This window comes from Emydura macquarii, unplaced genomic scaffold, assembly GCF_026122565.2.
Source record: "Emydura macquarii macquarii isolate MOO-44397 ecotype Brisbane River unplaced genomic scaffold, CSIRO-AGI_Emac_v2 contig_1790, whole genome shotgun sequence".
Lineage (NCBI taxonomy): Eukaryota > Metazoa > Chordata > Testudines > Chelidae > Emydura > Emydura macquarii.
The window spans coordinates 9,240,096-9,258,264 of NW_027131927.1; the positions used below are offsets into that span (position 1 = coordinate 9,240,096).

General features: G+C 47.4%; 1 protein-coding gene and 1 long non-coding RNA gene across 2 annotated transcripts in view; one reads left to right on the forward strand and one right to left on the reverse strand.

Annotated features, from left to right (window-relative positions):
- IGFBP7 (insulin like growth factor binding protein 7) overlaps positions 1 to 15,541 on the reverse strand; it is a 53,148-nt gene extending 37,607 nt beyond the window's left edge. Inside the window, exon 1 of the mRNA XM_067556891.1 lies at positions 15,085 to 15,541. Coding sequence (XP_067412992.1) covers positions 15,085 to 15,520 — 436 coding nt within the window. The 5' untranslated portion in view covers positions 15,521 to 15,541. The remainder of the gene's footprint in view (positions 1 to 15,084) is intronic.
- On the forward strand, positions 15,067 to 17,355 carry LOC137158910 (uncharacterized). The gene is made up of 2 exons (XR_010921491.1): positions 15,067 to 15,178; positions 16,039 to 17,355. It is a non-coding gene; the product is annotated as an uncharacterized lncRNA (long non-coding RNA).
- Positions 17,356 to 18,169: the final 814 nt, after the last annotated feature.

Here is an 18,169-nt window from a genome sequence, read left to right on the forward strand (position 1 = left end):
ACTGCAGAAGCACGGAGCAGAGGAGAGACACAACACGGGGACGTGCCCTCACAGTATCCACTGCAAGATGTCTCAAAATGCAGTGACAGCAAACACAGCTCCAGCTACACTGTTCTATTCAGCCATGCAGCGAGTGGCTTTGAGGGGTGGCACACAAAGTGTTACTCTGATGGAGCAACGGCAGTGTTGAATCCTGGACAGCTAGGCTGGTGGGTGATTTTAGACTATCTTTGTGAATGACGACTGACAGGGCTGAGAGCACCTCCTGGGATTCTGTTGCACAGCTGTATGTGGACTTCGATGCTGCCATGTCTTTGAGGGAGCTGCACTGCCAGGAGGAGAGGAGAGGAGAATTCCAGTGCAATATGAAGGGCCAGGCTCCATGGGATTGGGAGCAAAGCTCTCTCTTTCTCCAAAGCTCTGTTACTTGCCTCCAAACTCCTCCCAAAAGAGGAAACCTAGGAAGGTGAACCTAATTTTACTGTGCATGGTCCCACATGCTGTTTTGTCCCAGCAGGCTATAACACTGCCCAGGCTGATCCAGAGTCCGATCTCTATCCCTGCAGCCACTTGGCATGGTCCCAGCGAGGGGTATTTCCACTCTGGTTTCTCACAAACATTTCCAGTTTCCTTTTACTTAAAAGCAGGAAACTTCACCCTCACTGAAAATAAATTTTCTGCACAGTTTAGCTACTTTAGCACAGAGAATGCAATTCATCAGACAATTACTGGACATTGTTGCTCGACAAACTCCAGATTACAGGATTTTAGAAAACAAGCAGCACAGAGACATAGTCCGAAGGACAAGGTCAGGGAAAATTATACAGACTCAAGTGTTGGCTTTTTCCTTTTGTTGTCCAAGAAGTGAGAAATGTCAAAGTCATCCCCAGCTGTTGGAGGGTATCTCACTGTAAGCAAAAGCTTCGGCTATAGCTGCAATACACACAACACTGATGAATATGGAAAGTTCAACTGGGCATAGATTTTGTCAGCTTTGTCAAATAGCATTTTAATGAACTTTTATTCCCTTAGAAATAAATCCACAGTGAAAATATGTGCGTCAAAAAAAGTATTTTGCATGTTAAATCTTATGTAACCCTCTCTATAATAAACTCTTTGTTTCCAGGCTACTTTATCAGGTTGGCAAATAATCTCTTGTGAAATCCAGCACAAGTATTCAAATGGCATTACCCATGCACTTCAAGCACTGAATATTCTGATAGCTGCTATTGTGTAAATTGATCTTTATCACAAAAAAAAAAATCCAGCCATGTAGCAAAAATGGAAGTACATTTGTAAAACTTTCTTCTGTTGTGGTAATAAGAGTACTTAGCATCTCTACAAAGCAGGAGTATTCAAAGGCAAAGATGCAGGAAATTCAAACAGCATTTGCTTGGGCATGTTTTGGGGAAAGTAATTTAATCTTCTTATGCTTGTGCTGTGTTGAGTAAGTAAAGGCTGAGTCTGCATCAACCAGTACGCCAGGCAGAAGGGAACACAGACCCTTTAAATGCCCACCGGGGAGCACAAAACGCAAACCATGTTAAGTAGGAGCAGGATCTCAAATCTGCCGCCATTAGCACACATAGCTAGTTCCTGCACCCACAGTGCGGTGCAAGAGGCAAGATGGGGCATGGCGTGGGAGCAGGGCAGACAAAGGTGAGCCTCCTCCCACCTCATCCTGGAGGTTAAGTTTGGGTGCTCAGGGGGGTATTTTATTAAACTCTATTGGCCTTGCCCTATGGCAGAGGTAAGGGGGATGGGCACCTGAGTACTGCTGGCACTTGCTTTGGTGGCATCTTTTTCTCTCTCTCACATCTCTGCCCAAGACCCAGTTTTTACCTAACGCAGGTGGACGCTGGCTTAGAATGTATAATTTGTTCTAGAGCAGTGTTTGCTCTGAGCCCTCCCTCCTGCTCCTCCAGTCCCTTCACATCTCCTAAGATTAAAACTCCTTCTTCTCACCTTATGGCTCTACAGAGCTTTTCCCAGCCTACATCTCGACCCTTGCCTTCCCCTGTCCTTGTGTCCTTCTCCCACTAGTGACATTATACTTCCCCGACAACCCAGGCCCCTGGAATGAGCTCCCCATGTCTCTGAGTCACATGTCTCCTCTCTCCTCCTTCAAAATCCACCTCACATTTACTAATTACCTGTGCTAAGTGACCACACATGCTCCAGCTAACCCTCCAACAACTCTAATCCCCATCCCTGTATCAAACTAAAAAACATAGTAAGAGTTAAAACAACCTTGAACTGGAACGACAAACTGGAAACTGGTCTGAAATCAACACGATGAAATTCAGTCAAGGCAAGTACAAAGTACTGCACGTAGGAATGAAAAAAATCAAAGGCACAGCTACAAAATGGGGAATAACTGGTTAGGTAGTCGTACTGATGAAAAAGATCTAGGGGATATAGGGGATCACAAACTGCATATGAGTCAACAATGTGATGCAGTTGCAAAAAAGGCTCCTAGCATTCTGGGGTGTATTAACAGGAGTGTCGTCTGTCAGACATGGGAGGTAATTGTCCTTCTCTGCTCAGCACAGGTGAGGCCTCAGCTGCAGTATTGTGTCCAGGAGAGATAGGGACAAATTTGAGAGAACCCAGAGGAGAGCTACACAAAGTAATAAAATGTTTAGAAAACATGACCTATGAGGAAAGGTTTAAAAAAACTGGGCATGTTTAGTCTCAAGAAGATCAAAGGGGACCCAATAACAGTCTTCAGTTACACAATGGGCTGTTATAAAGAGGACGGTGATCCATTGTTCTCCATGTACACCAAGGGTAGGACAAAAATAATTGGCTTAGGTTACACCCTGGGAGATTTAGGTTGGATATTAGGAAAAACTTTCTAACTCAAAGGATAGTTAAACTCTGGAACAGGCTTCCAAGGAAGTTTGTGGAATCCCCGTCCCTGGGGGTTTTAAGAACAGATTGGACAAAGACCTGTCAGGGATGGTCTAGGTTTACTTGGTCCTACCTCAGTGTGGGGGGAGGGACTAGATGCCTCTCAAGGTCCTTTCCAGCCCTGTATTTCTATGATTTTATGAAAACTATCAGGAACCAGGGCCTCTAGCTGAGCCTGAGACCAGCTAGCTGCCCTGCAGCTGGACACCCTGATTGACTGAGAGCCATCATTAGACCTGCTTTTGAGCCAAGCAGCAGCACTAGACCAGCGGCTACTCAACACTTATGCCTGCAGCTGTGATCACTCCTGAACCTGCCTTGTTCCCAGCCTGGCTCCTGGCCGCCTCCTCTGCTTGGTTCCTGAGTCTGGCTCTGATCCTTGGCTTTGACTCCTCGGTCCTGACTCTGGCTCTGATCTTTGGTGCTGCTCCTGGCCTCTGACTGCCACTGCTCTGACCAGTAGGCCTAAGCACCCACACCCTGGTCCATGACAAAAAATAAGCCACCTCTCACGCCCCAGCCACAGGAAGTATCATGATCCACCCACCACACAAACGAATCCCCTTGTGACCCTGTGCAAACCCCACCCCATCTCTCTGACAACACTTCTCCATGCACCAGGTCTAATTTAGAGCACAATCCTGCAAAGGTGCTGAACTCACCCCTAACTCCCATTGAAGTTAGAGGAAGTCAAGGATGCTCAGCACCTCACAGGACCAAGCCTTTAGAATGCAAATTTTCTGGGATAGGGACGCGTCTTAATTCATTAGTGTGTAAAACTCTGGGTGCACCTACAGTGCTGTTCAGACAATATATTTATATAGGCCAGATGTACCTTTTACTTATCATATACTTAGCTCGTAAGCTCTTTGGGGCAGGTACTGTCTTTTTGTTCTGCATTTTTGCATGCCTAGCACAATGGAGTCCTGGTTCATAGCTAGGGCTCCTTGAGTAATTCCACTAATACATAATAATAATTCACAATATTAGCCAATTTATAAAGTTGTGCCCCTACACTTCCTCCTTTAATGTCCCTATTTGAGCTTTTAAATGCTAAGTAAATTTAAACAAAATAGGAAAAAAATAAATCCCAAATTCCATTTAAAAATAAAATCAATCAACATCCACTGTTGTAAACATGTTTTTCTAGAGTGCTACTCTCTGAGATTTCCAAGAAGTATTCACTTGCTGACAGCTTTATGAAATATGTAGCACAACTACGTTTCAGTGAATGAACAAACAAGCAGAAGCAGTGAGACACAATAGTGCTTAGTCTGCCATAATAAAGATACCTGAACTTTTCCACCACTTCTTTCTGTGGAAAATATATATGGCAACAAGTACTTAAAAGTTTTATAAGACGTCACACAAATAATGCACCATAAAGGGAGTTTGTCTGGCCTAGTTCCTTAGCCACACATGGTCTCCCACTCAGCTTTACAAGAAAGGTGGAGATGGCTACCCATACAAGGAAATGGGAAAGCCAAAGATTTTGCCATTTGGTGACCCCCCATCACCATTACATCTTGGGTTCTCTTGGCCGTTTGAAAAAGAATCAACATCAAATATATGTATTTTAGATGGAAGAATACATATCTCCTTTAGAGAAATGTAAACAATGATGTGAACTCTCTTCTACAGGCTTCTCAGGACAGGACACACCTCTCTGTTGTTCCTCTTGTTATCTCAGCATCACTGTCCCAGTTGCAACACTGTGAACATTTTACCTACCCCACATGCAGCCTCCGCACCACCAACGCTCCTGAGGACTAGAGAAACACCCCCAGACGCCTCCATATCAGGCAGGCATGAGCTTACGCCCATCACAAACACTCCAGGCCTTCTGAGCTGCATGAACCTGGGAGAGATGCATATCCTGCCTCTGCAGGGAGACTGACCATCCAGCAGAAAGGTCAGCCTACTGAGGAAGCACTGAGAAAAGTCTATCGCAGCACCACAGCTGAAAGGACAATAAACTCTCCTCCATCCCCGTGATGACAAATAATAGCCATTCCTTCTGTCCCTATGACTGCAGTGTAAAGGGAAACATTGTAAATGCTTCAGCAAAGCCGTAGGGAAGGTACTTGTATAGGCTCGGTGAACCATCCTCACGTATAGTTTTTAAGCCAAAAGATCATGCATAGCTACCCTTTTACTAACGGCAGCAGTGGATGTGTACATGTGCCCTTATACAAATTTGGGCCCCATCCTTAAGGGCCATCTTTGGCCTTTTATCGCTCTTCTGCAGCTGACAGGTCAACTCCACTGTCTATGCCAGCTATTGGCCTTTACCTCCTCAGCAATATCAGAGACCAATAGTTGGCATGAACAGTTCCAATCCTGCCTTTAGGTGACGATCCTTCTTCAGTTCCTCCCTGGGTGACTGATGTGTGGTCAGCCATGTCAGGAGGCTGCAGGGACATTAGGTGACATTCACCCCAGGGCAGAGGCCCAACAAAAGGCCTTGGCATCAGTTAAGCCCCCCTTTGAGTATTTAGTGGGAGACGATTGGTGCACAAGTCTGTGCTGGCCCCTGGCACCAGGGTGAATTTCCTCCTTTCCCAAGCATGTTCAGATGAATCCCATGGCATGCTTCTCAAGTGCCCAATTGCCATACTGACAGTCTAGTGGCCGGGCACCATATGGGGGAGGAGCGATGCTGTGGGAAGCCTTATGGGGTATGTTCAGTGGCTGCTGCTGGCCGGAAGCGAATCACCCCTTTCTTCCCTCCCCAAGAACAGTAAGCAGCTCATGTGGCTGCAGAGCACTGATGGTCCATGAAGCTCTCATGTGACCCCACAGAACACGGAGATCATAGCTGATAACAAACCCCGATTGCGGACAGCCTGCATATTCTCAGTGTGATGAAAACAAAGGATGGCTAAGCGGTTAGGGCACTGACTTGAGAGACCCAGGTTCAATTCCTGCTCTATCACATGCTTCCTGTGTGACCTTGGGCAAGTCACTTTAAGGCCCAGATTCCCAATGATATTTAGGCACCTACATATCATTGTGGATCTGGGCCTTAGTCTCTCCATGCTTCAGTTTCCTCATCTGTAAAATGGGGATAATAATACAACAGGGGTGTTGTGAGGATCAGTACATTTTAAAGTTCATAAGGCGCTCAGATATTATGGCAATGGGTGCCATACAAGTTCCTTAACTGGAATGTTTTCTCAAATTCCCTGGCTGACTATCAGAACCTCAGCAGACCCATCACATTTAAAGCTCTGAGTGCCTTAGAATTGTTGTTTAAGACCCCAAGTAAGTGCAGGAGAATATCAACAGTTTACAATTGAGCACAATCACCTACTGCAACTGCCTGATAAAACTGTATCTTCCATCATCATCTTCCAAACAAGTCCATTCACGTAAGCCTAGTTATCAACAGCAAGTTATCAACAGAACTGCCAGAGCCAGTTTCAACGATGTCCTCTGGCTCCTATGTACTCACAAAGCAGCCACATAGGCCAAGTCCCCAGTTTAGAAGCCCCTTTGCATCCCAGAAAATATAGCTCCACCCTTCCCCACACAGAAGCCTCTGACACAGGCAAGAGCAGGAAAGGACATGGCCAAGGTGGTACTATGCCCAATAATTCTATTCATGCAGCAGGGATGCCAGATACGGTAGTTCTGAGGTATCCCCACAGCCCCAATGGAGGTGGCACAAACTGCTGCCCTGGTGCTGGTACTAGGTCTGGGGCAGGCATGAATTTTCCCCGTAATAGGGGATTGCTTGCCTGCCCCACCCCAACTCCTGCTCTGCAGGGCAGCTACCCACCCCCTCCCAAAGAAGAAATGCCATGCCATACAATGCAATCCCTACCGCAGTCAGATCTGAATGTCTAGCAGTGTGTTTATGAAAGGCCTGATGGACAGTGAAAGTGTGCCAGGCCCTCTCAGAGATGGCTTACTGTTCTGTACCAACATGCATATGGCTAGACTGTAAACTCTTCAGGGAAGGGATCTTGTTTTTTGGATAGTTTGTAAAGCACCATTTACAGTGCTATATAGGTAATAGCGTGCGTAGCATAAATGTATGGTGCTTATGCTTTATTATTCTCTTTTGGTTTCAGAAGCTTCAGAAACACATTCTGTTTCACAAGACGTACTTGGCTTGAAATGTGGGAAGCAGCAGGAGGAGGAGGTGGAGGACAATGACCCTAACACACTTTGGTTATGAAAACATCCTTCGGGCAAAATGGGATGAGAGTTTCAATTCTGTCCTTGAGATGTGTCTTGAACGGTGTTGCCACTCAGTTCCTCCCTATCAAAAACATCCCACTGGCTGTAGAACCTGAGGACAGCTCAGAAGCTAGGCTTCCTATCAGTGGCACGGCTGCAGAGATGTCTCTTTCGTAGCATTTTCTCATAACAAACGCTTCAGCTCAGCACATAAGGGCAGCACTGCTGATTTGGAACACCGTAAAAGGGAAGAGGATATTAAGAATACTGGCACATGCTTCCAGTGGCTAGTGGGGAAGCCATCTTATTAATTATGCAGGGCTTTAGTTTCTGCAGCTGTTCCTGAGACCTCTCAAAGCAAACAAAATAATTTCAGTGAAATGAACCCACTTGCTTAAGCTTTGATTCAAACAAGTTGGGACAGAATGTTTGTGCTTTTCACTGCCTTCTACAGCATCCGCATCTAAATAGCATGTGGATTTGGAAAGCCCCAGCTTTTGTGAAACCTGGTGTAGGAAGGTTGGGGTCATGGAAGCACATGGTAGGGAGAATTCACTCAAGTCATGAAAAGCTAGGTTGGGTGGGTCCATTTCAGCCACAGCCCAATAGAGGACAGCTCATGTCAGGCTCTGATGGCTTCATTTCTGAGGCTGTGTATGTTTGTGGGACATGGCAAGCCTTTCCCCAGTGTTTCTTGCTCCCTATTCAGGAGATTCCATGTGTCTCATAGTGTCCTAAAAACCCATTTAAGGTGGTCTGAGGTCCATTTTGCTTTTTAGTGTCCCAATGAAACAGAGATACTAAGAATTTGGAACCAGATTTTCAGTGTTTAAGAGACTCGCTTTACACATCTTGGGCCTGATTTTAAAAAATGTGCATCAGTGAGTGCTCAGCACTTCTAAAAGTCAAATTGGACATCCCAAAATTTAAGCATCCTAAATTACAGGTCATATTTTTAAAATGTTGGCCCTAGCATACACAATGCTTACCCTCTTATTAACAAGTTACATGGCTAAAGCTTCATGCATTCATTTGAGAATATACCTCAGATGACACAGGACCTGATTCAAAGTCAGCTGACACCTACCAACTTCAATGGGCTTTCGATAAGACCCATAAAGCATGTTTAATATATGAAATATCAACTGATGTTTACAATGCTACAATTGGCTCTTTAGTTACGTGGAATAAGACTGTTTCAAACTGTATTCACAACTATCATTTTGGCTCTTGCTATATATAACTATGATGGTGGGGCTAATTGCGGGGGCGGGGCTTTGAGGGGTAAGAGCAGGGGGGGGGCAACTGCCCCAGCCTTATAAAAGGCAGCCAGCTGCGAACCAGCTGAGCAGCGAACAGAGGGGCGGCTAACAGAAGGAGAAGGAGGGAGTTTGCCTGGGAGTTCGCCTGCGGAGAGAGCCCACTGCAGGTGTTTGCCTTTCAGGCATTGCTGAGGAGGCTCTCAGAGCAGAGATATGGAGATGGAGCGATCTGTTGTTGTCACCTGCACTGGGTGTGCTATGTTTATCTTCCTCCCCCAGGATAGAGATGACTTCATCTGTACCAAGTGCAGGCTGGTTGCCTTATTGGAAGAGAAGGTTAAAGGACTAGAGGCCCAAATGTCAACCCTGCGGTGCATTACAGAAAACAATGTCTTTCTCCATCAGGCACAGGCAGAGCGTAAGCAAGATTCAGAGAAGGCCGGGCAGGCGAAAATGAAGAACGGGGAAGGAAATTGGCAGCATGTGACCTCCCGAAGAAAGAGAACCCATGTGCCCACCATGCAGATAGAAGTAAGGAATCGTTTTCATCCTCTCTGCACAAGTACTACGGCGGAGAATGATTTGGAGGACCCTTCAGAGGGAATGGATCAGAAGGAGACCCATTTGATCAGAAGGCAAGGGATGAATTCTCCTAGGGATGGGGGTTCCACGACCACCATTCCCAAGAGGAAGAGAAGGGTGATGGTGGTCGGGGACTCCCTCCTAAGGGGGACGGAGTCATCCATCTGCCGTCCGGACCGGGAAACTAGAGAAGTGTGCTGCTTGCCTGGAGCTAGGATTCGGGATGTGACGGAGAGACTGCCAAAACTTATCAAGTCCTCAGACCGCTACCCCTTCCTCCTTCTCCACGTGGGCACCAATGACACTGCCAAGAATGATCTTGAGCGGATCACTGCAGACTATGTGGCTCTGGGAAAAGAGATAAAGGAGTTTGAAGCGCAAGTGGTGTTCTCATCCATCCTCCCTGTTCAGGGAAAAGGCCCAGGTAGGGACCGTCGCATTGTGGAAGTAAATGCGTGGTTATGCAGGTGGTGTTGAAGAGAGGGCTTTGGATTCTTCGATCATGGGATGTTGTTTCAGGAAGAAGGACTACTAGGAAGAGACGGGATTCATCTAACGAAGACAGGGAAGAGTATCTTCGCAGACAGGCTGGCTAACCTAGTGAGGAGGGCTTTAAACTAGTTTCGACGGGGGACGGGGACCTAAGCCCGAAGGTTGGTGGGGAAGAGGGACACCGCAAGGAAGCAGAAGGAGGAGGGGGCAGCAGGGGAGGCCTCCCGATTCATACTGTGAAAGTAGGCCAGTCGGCTACTTATCTCAAGTGCCTGTACACAAATGCAAGAAGCCTGGGAAACAAGCAAGAGGAACTGGAAGTCCTGGCACAGTCAAGAAACTACGACATGATTGGAATAACTGAGACTTGGTGGAATAACTCTCACGATTGGAGCGCTGTCATGGATGGGTATAAACTGTTCAGGAAGGACAGGCAGGGGCGAAAGGGGGAGGAGTTGCACTGTATGTAAGAGAGCACTATGACTGCTCTGAGCTCCAGTATGAAACTGGAGATAAGTCAGTTGAGTGTCTCTGGGTTAAGCTTAGAAGCAAGAACAATAAGCGTGATGTCGTGGTGGGTGTCTGTTACAGACCACCAGACCAGGAGGATGAGGTGGATGAGGCTTTCTTTACTCAACTGGGGAAAGTTTCCAGTTCACAGGGCCTGATTCTCATGGGAGACTTCAATCACCCTGATATCTGCTGGAAGAGCAATACAGCAGAGCACAAACAATCCAGGAAGTTTTTGGAGAGTGTCGCTGACAATTTCCTGGTGCAAGTGCTGGAGCAACCAACTAGGGGCCGTGCTTCTCTTGACCTGCTGCTCACAAACAGGGAAGATTTGGTAGGGGAAGTAGAAGTGGGTGGCAACCTAGGCAGCAGTGACCATGAGATGGTCGAGTTCAGGATCCTGATGAAAGGAAGAAAGGGGAACAGCAGGATACGGACCATGGACTTCAGAAAAGCGGACTTTGATTCCCTCAGGGAACTGATGGGCAGGATTCCCTGGGAGGCTAATATGAGGGGGAAAGGAACCCAAGAGAGCTGGCTGTATTTTAAGGAGGCCTTATTGAGGGCACAAGAGCAAACCATCCCGATGTGCAGAAAGAATAGCAAATATGGTAGGCGTCCAGCTTGGCTTAACAAAGAAGTCTTTGGCGAACTTAAATGCAAAAAAGAAGCTTACAAGAAGTGGAAGCTTGGTCAGATGACTAGGGAGGATTATATAAACACTGCTCGAACGTGCAGGAATGAAATGAGGAAGGCCAAAGCACAATTGGAGTTGCAGCTAGCAAGGGACGTGAAGGGGAACAAAAAGGGTTTCTACAGGCATGTTGCCAACAAGAGGAAGATTCGGGAAAGTGTAGGCCCCTTAAAGAAAGAAGGAGGCGACCTAGTGACGGAGGATGTGGAGAAAGCTGAGGTACTCAATGCCTTTTTTGCCTCTGTCTTCACAGACAAGATCAGCTCCCAGACTGCTGTACTGGGTGGCACAGAATGGGAAGGAGGCGAACATCCCGCAGTGCTGAAGGAACAGGTTCAAGACTATTTAGAAGGATTGGACATTCACAAGTCCATGGGGCCGGATGCAATGCACCCGAGGGTGCTGAGGGAGTTGGCTGAGGTGATTTCAGAGCCATTGGCTATTATCTTTGAAAGCTCGTGGCAACAGGGGGAGGTCCCTGAGGACTGGAAAAAAGCAAATATAGTGCCCATCTTCAAAAAAGGGAGGAAAGAGGATCCGGGGAACTACAGACCGGTCAGCCTCACCTCAATCCCTGGAAAGATCATGGAGCAGGTCCTTAAGGAATCCATTTTAAGGCACTTGGAGGAGAGGAAGGTGATCAGGAACAGTCAACACGGATTCACCAAGGGAAAGTCATGCCTGACCAACCTGATTGCTTTCTATGATGAGGTGACTGGCTCTGTGGATGTAGGGAAGGCGGTGGATGTGATATACCTTGACTTTAGCAAAGCTTTTGATACGGTTTCTCACAGTATTCTTATCAGCAAGTTAAAGAAGTATGGGTTGGATGAAAGGACTATAAAATGGATAGTGAACTGGCTAGAGCATAGGGCTCAACGAGTAGTGATCAATGGCTCCATGTCTAGCTGGCAACCGGTCACAAGCGGAGTTCCCCAGGGGTCGGTCCTGGGGCCGGTTTTGTTCAACATCTTTATTAATGATCTGGAGGATGGGGTAGATTGCACCCTCAGCAAGTTTGCGGACGACACTAAGCTGGGGGGAGTGGTAGATACCCTGCAAGGTAGGGATAGGATACAGAGTGACCTAAACAAACTGGAGGATTGGGCCAAAAGAAATCTAATGAGGTTCAACAAAGAAAAGTGCAGAGTCCTCCACTTAGGAAGAAAGAATCCCATGCACAGCTATAGACTGGGGACCGACGAGCTGGGCAGCAGCTCTGCAGAAAAGGACCTGGGGGTAACACTGGATAAAAAGCTGGATATGAGTCAGCAGTGTGCCCTGGTTGGCAAGAAGGCCAATGGCATATTGGGCTGCATTAGGAGGGGCATTGCTAGCAGGTCACGGGAAGTGATTATTCCCCTCTATTCGGCATTGGTGAGGCCGCATTTAGAATATTGTGTCCAGTTTTGGGCCCCCCAATACAAAAAGGATGTGGACAAGTTGGAGAGAGTCCAGCGGAGGGCAACAAAAATGATTAGGGGGCTGGAGCACAGGACTTATGAGGAGAGGCTGAGGGAACTGGGCTTGTTTAGTCTGCAAAAGAGAAGAGTGAGGGGGATTTGATAGCGGCCTTTAACTACCTGAAAGGGGGTTCTAGGGAGGATGGGGCTAGGCTGTTCTCGGTGGTGGCAGATGACAGAACAAGGAGCAACGGTCTCAAGTTGCAGGGAGGGAGGTCTAGGTTGGACATTAGGAAAAAGTTTTTTACTAGGAGGGTGGTGAAGCACTGGAATGGGTTACCTAGGGAGGTGGTGGAATCTCCATCCTTAGAGGTTTTTAAGCTGCGGCTTGACAAAGCCCTGGTTGGGATGATATAGCAGAGGTTAGTCCTGCTTTGAGCAGGGGGTTGGACTAGATGACCTCCTGAGGTCCCTTCCAACTCTAATATTCTATGATTCTATGATTCCAGAATGACTTTCCCTTTTTAAATTGTGTATACTGAAGTGCTCATCACACAATTTGTTTCCATATAATTACCAAGAGAAATTAGACAAGATTCATGGAGTGCATAATTCATAGCACAACATGATTTTTTCAATTTTTTCTGCTGATCTTTGGATTTTGATTGGGGTCATTAAATCCTTGATATATGTTCAATATCAGGTTTCTTGAGCAAACCCACTAAAAAAATCCCTTCTGAAACATTTATCAGCAACACTGGCATATGTTCTACAGTTGATTCTACATTACTCAGTTGAATACATATCACATTTTAAAGTAATAAATTCCCTTGAAAAGGGGTTTATTGCTTTAGCTTTCCCCCCCTCAGTTTGTAACTAAACTACAAATGATCTGATAGCTTTCCACTTAAAGTCATAGTAATATTTCAGAAAAAATGCTGCTTGTGGTGTTCGTTTAGTTCAGTGGCTCTCAACCTTTCCAAACGACTGTACCCCTTTCAGGAATCTGATTTGTCTTGTGTACCCCCAAACTTCCCCTCACTTAAAAACTACTTGCTTACAAAATCAGACATAAAAACAAGAAAGTGTCACAGCATACTATTACTGAAAAATTGCTTATTTACTCATTTTTACCATATAATTATAAAATAAATCAACTGGAATATAAATATTGCACTTACATTTCAGTGTATAGGATATACAGCAGAACAAACAAGTCATCAACCATATGAACTTTTAGTTTGTACTGACTTCATTAGTGCTTTTTATGTAGCCTGTTGTAAAACTAGGCAAATATCAAGATGAGTTGATGTACCCCCTAGAAGACCTCTGTGTACCCCCAAGGGTACATGTACTTCTGGTTGAGAACCACTGGTTTAGTTGACCTACTTTGATTATTTGCATTCTTCTTGGGATTTTCGGAGATCCTGCTGTTAAATTGGATAATAATTTATTTCGTTTATCTTGACAGCTAGTCGGGGAGAAGGAACAGAGAGGAGCTAATAACTGCAACTTTGTCCTTGCTATTTGCATCCCACATCAGGTGCTATGGGATAGTTTTAGTACAAAAGGAGATTAGGAAGCAGACAATCAAGTTATTAGATTCCATAATATACATTAACAAAAAGAATGAACATGAAGGAAAATGTTTATTTCCCTCTTGGTCTTGGTCTTATCTGAATTTGTGGGCTGAGAACAGTCCACACAGATGGAATCATGTGGGCTACTGAAAAAATAAAACAAAAACAAAGAAAAAAATCAACAAAAACAAAACAAAACCCACTCTGTTAAGAAATTGTAGAGAAGCAGCTATACCCTACCAAAGTGAGCTTGCTTTGGGAAGTAGCATCCCATTGTTTGCACTGACATTTCCTTCATTTTTAAAAATAATTACTACACAGATTGGTAACTTTTGGGTGGGGGGAAAAATGATGAAAATTTATGCTTAGGAATGAGTGCAGGTGAAATGAAATGTCTTGGACCCTGGTGTCATACAGGACATTTTAATCCCTATTTTTCTCTGGCTATGACTTTCATGAATAATTCTCCCCTTCATTGCTGCTCCCCTATCCCATCACCTACGTGCACCCAAGATCTTCAATACAGAGATTACATTGTACACCATCACAGGATTCTGCACTGACTCAGTCTGCACAGATTGGCTGACGTCCAGGGAAGGCCACAGGGCATGAATCCAAGTAGTGCTTGTCTGTACACTGGCAAAATCAGGGCTCCTCGGGCAGTGCTGCCATGAGTAATAACAGCAAAAGCAATAGTGTAGGCAGGTATCTGGTGGGCTCAGGCAGGTTTAGACAACACCTGAGCCCTGTCTATGCTACTACTGGTAGAGCTACCCTGGGGGTGAATTAACCATTCTATTTTTGCCATTTCATACATCTATGTTAGAGTTAGATCTTGTCTAAGATTTTGGGATATCTACCACTACTGTATACACAGCCAGAGATCCAGCGCTAAATGACTGCCTGAGGAACGTGCATTGAAAATCACCCTGAGAACACCGGTTCTGGGAAATGCCCTGGGAAGGCCTGGCATCGATGCACCAACAGCACTCGCCCTCCCAGGGCAAGCCAGCCTCACCACTGCACCAGGTGCTCAAAGATGGGACCTCACCCGAGCTTCTCAGCTCAGCAAGCTTGCTAAAGATGTTCAGAATTTGTGCCTCCTCAGGCCCCTGGTCTGCACCCCTTTGCCCCAGGCTGATCCACAATCCCTGGCAGCCTCTATGCCCTGGCCAGCACCCTCCTGAACTCACTGAGACTCTCCACCCTTCATAGCCCCACACATCACTCCCAGGCCCATTCGTGGCTCTGGGCAACTCAGCCATTAGGGACCTCGCACTGCGACCCCTGCCCCCGCCGTGACCCCACACAGCACCACCTGCCCCCGCACAGCACCACCTGTCCCTCGCCATGACCGCACCCAACACACCCTGCCCCCGCCGTGACCCCACACAACCCTCCTACCCCTACACAGCGCCCCCCGCTGCCCCTAGGCCCCGGTGCCCCGCCCCTTCAGCCCGCACCTTGCTCGCAGGCGCCCTTGCGGCGCTGGCTGGGCCCGCGCTGTCCGCGGCGCTGGGCGCGGAGGGCGGCGGCGCGCAGGCGGCAGGCGCTGGGGTAGGTGACGCCGTCGCTGCCGCACACGGGGTAGTGGCTCTTGCAGACGCAGAGGGCGAGGGCGGGGGTCCCGCTGCCGGCGCGGCCCGGGCGGGGGGCGCACTCCAGCCCCGAGGCGCAGCGGGCGCCCGGCCCGCACGCCTCGCCCTCGCCCAGCGCCCCGCGCGCCGCGCAGCGCCAGCAGCAGCCGCAGGCGTCCCGCGTGCGACCCAGCGCGCAGCCCCGCGCGGGCAGCGCCGGGCACAGCGCCGGTTGGCAGGGCCCGCACGCGGCGCCCCCCGACGGCTCCTCCTCGCCCGCGGCCGGGCGCGCCCCGAGCAGCAGCAGTAGCGGCAGCAGCATGACCGTCACGGGAGCGGGACGGACTGGAGCCGCGTCCGGCGGGGCCGGCCTGGGCCCTCTTCCCAAACCCCTCCCTCCACAGCCGCTGGGCGGGCCGCGCCCCCACAGTCTGCCGGTCCCCCACAGCCGCTGGGCGGGCCGCGCCCCTCCCCCACAGCCTGCTGACCCCACCCGTCTCCCCAGCCCCACTCCCACCCCCGCACGGACCGGCGGGCACAGCCCCCCACCCACGCTGGCACGGGTGTTTTCCCTGCTGTCGGGTCTCCCAGGCTAGCTGCCTGCAGGGGAAAAGGCGGGTGTCTGTGTCTCCCCCAGACAGCTTTGGGTGTGGGCGGGTAAGGGGCAGACAGGGCGGGGGAGGGGATATCTTTTATTGGACCCAGCTTCTGGGTGAGAGACATGCTTTGGGGGCTCCCCACACAGAGCTCTTCCCCAGGGGAGGTCTGCTCCTACAGGGCACCAGCCGTTAGAAGTTGGTTTAGTAAAAGATAATTCCCCCTCTCATCTTGTCTCTCTAGTATCCTGGGACCACAGGGCTACAACACTGCCTACAGCAGATAAGGAAGGCATCTACACTCATCCCAATCCCCGGGGCTCGCCGTGGCTGTTCAGCCAAATGAGGAGCGCGTCCCTTGCCCAGAAGGGTTCTTGTGAGGAGAGCATCCTTGACGGCCCAAGCGTGGGAACGGCAAAGCAGCCGCACAGAGCTCCAGGGTGGTCACCTGGTTTTCTGTAAACTTCCCACGCTTCACAACGGAAACCAGTGTGCCCTTTCCCAAGTGCTGCTAATCGCTGACAAAACATTGAAAGAAATCATCTAAAAACTGGATCTAGACCTACCGCTGGATCTCTCCCCTATTTCATCTCGTTCGTTTTTTAAAATCGGGCAAGTGTTAGAATATGGTCACAGTGTAAAACAGAAAAGATTCACCGCAAAACTGTTTCTTTGCTACCATCTGCATCCCATGTGTTTGGGGGTGGGTAGGGAGGAAACAAGGGCTTGTAATAAATAATTTTATTGAACTTTTAGAAAATTACTACATTCATACACTGATAAAGAAGCACAGAGTCTAAATTAGTATTCAACATCTCAGGGAAGCACATCAATGGAAAGATAGGTCCTGTTCCTGGGGCCAACACAAGATTGTTACCTACAGTATATTTTTCAGTGCATTCTCTAGTTTTAAATGTCTCAAGTAATGTGGCTTCTACTACTTCTCTTAAGAAACTATTCCATTCTGGTAGCATTAACCATTTCAGGAAATTTTCCTGATAACCAGGTCCTAAGCTTTCCTCACTTACTCTTATCATTTCTTTTTAATTGTTACCACATTGCTGTTTTGTTTTTCCTGGCCCATGGGCCCTATTCTGCAGGCCGTGGGAGCTGTGCCATTGATTTCAGTGGATGTGGTACCAAACAGCACATGCATAGACATGAAGAGCATCATTTAGCACTAGATGATAGTCACTGCTGTTTATATATTTCCCACCTCTGCAATACCTAACATGGCTAAGCAGTTGTGCTGTATACGTCAGTTGTGCTGAATTGTACCTGACGGATTTATGATGGTCACAAAAGTTACAACACATTTTCATAGGTGATCTAAAATGGAATATGAACGCCATCATTTACTCAACTGTCATCACTACATACTGTGAGGGCATCCGTTGCACCTGGCTTTTGTATGATTTTACTCATATAATCCGCTCTGCAATAAACATCTGTGCATTGTATCAATGCAAATCATAAGTCCTGTTACAAAAAATTATACTCTCCCAGCTGAATAAGGAAAATTTTGGCGCCTGAAAGTCTATGTTAAAGTTCATGTGTTGGTCCAACATAAAATATAGGGGGTATGCTTTGTTCACAAACCAACTTCCCTCTGTACTTTCCTAACCTTACTTAAAATACATTTTATTCTCTGTACTGTCAGCGTAACCCACCAACACTGAATATACCTTTAAAAGTAATTCACCAGGTTTGTTCATCAATCTATATAACTTGGGTCTTCCCATATGTATGTATCTTATGTATGTATGTATGGTAATATCTCTGGATTGGATTGTGTCTAGCTAGATTGACTCCTTGGAGCAGGGACCACAGCCCAGAACCTCAAACTCTGATTGATTTCAATGGGAGTTAGGCACTTGCATACCTTTGGGGATCTGAGCCCATGTCATTTTCTATGCTTCTATTTTCAGTGCTGATCGCTGGTCTGTGCTCAGAAGGACTTGGAGATGTGGGAAGTTTCTCCGATTCGACAGTCTGATTTGGAGGGATGGATTTTCCCAAGCATACTGCTGTTGACTGGGTGGGAGTTTCACTGCAAGAATCTACTTCTGCAGTGTTTTTTCTCCTCTGCCTCTGACCCCTGGTCCCACTTGGAGCGATGCAGATGCACAGCAGGGAGCAGAGGTTGTCTATGGAAAAGCACGTAAGGAGTGGGACCTTTGGTATGAGAGTTCTACTGCTCTTATGCTGCTTGTAGTACAGGGAGAGCATTAGGGTGGAAAAAGGAAGGGGGAAAGTTAAATGGACAAAGGACAGAGATGGGTATAGGAAGGAAGGAGAAGATAGCATGGAAGTGAGAGAAATGGGTGAAGAGGGAGTATGACAAAAAGAAATTAAAAAAAAACAATGAAAAAACA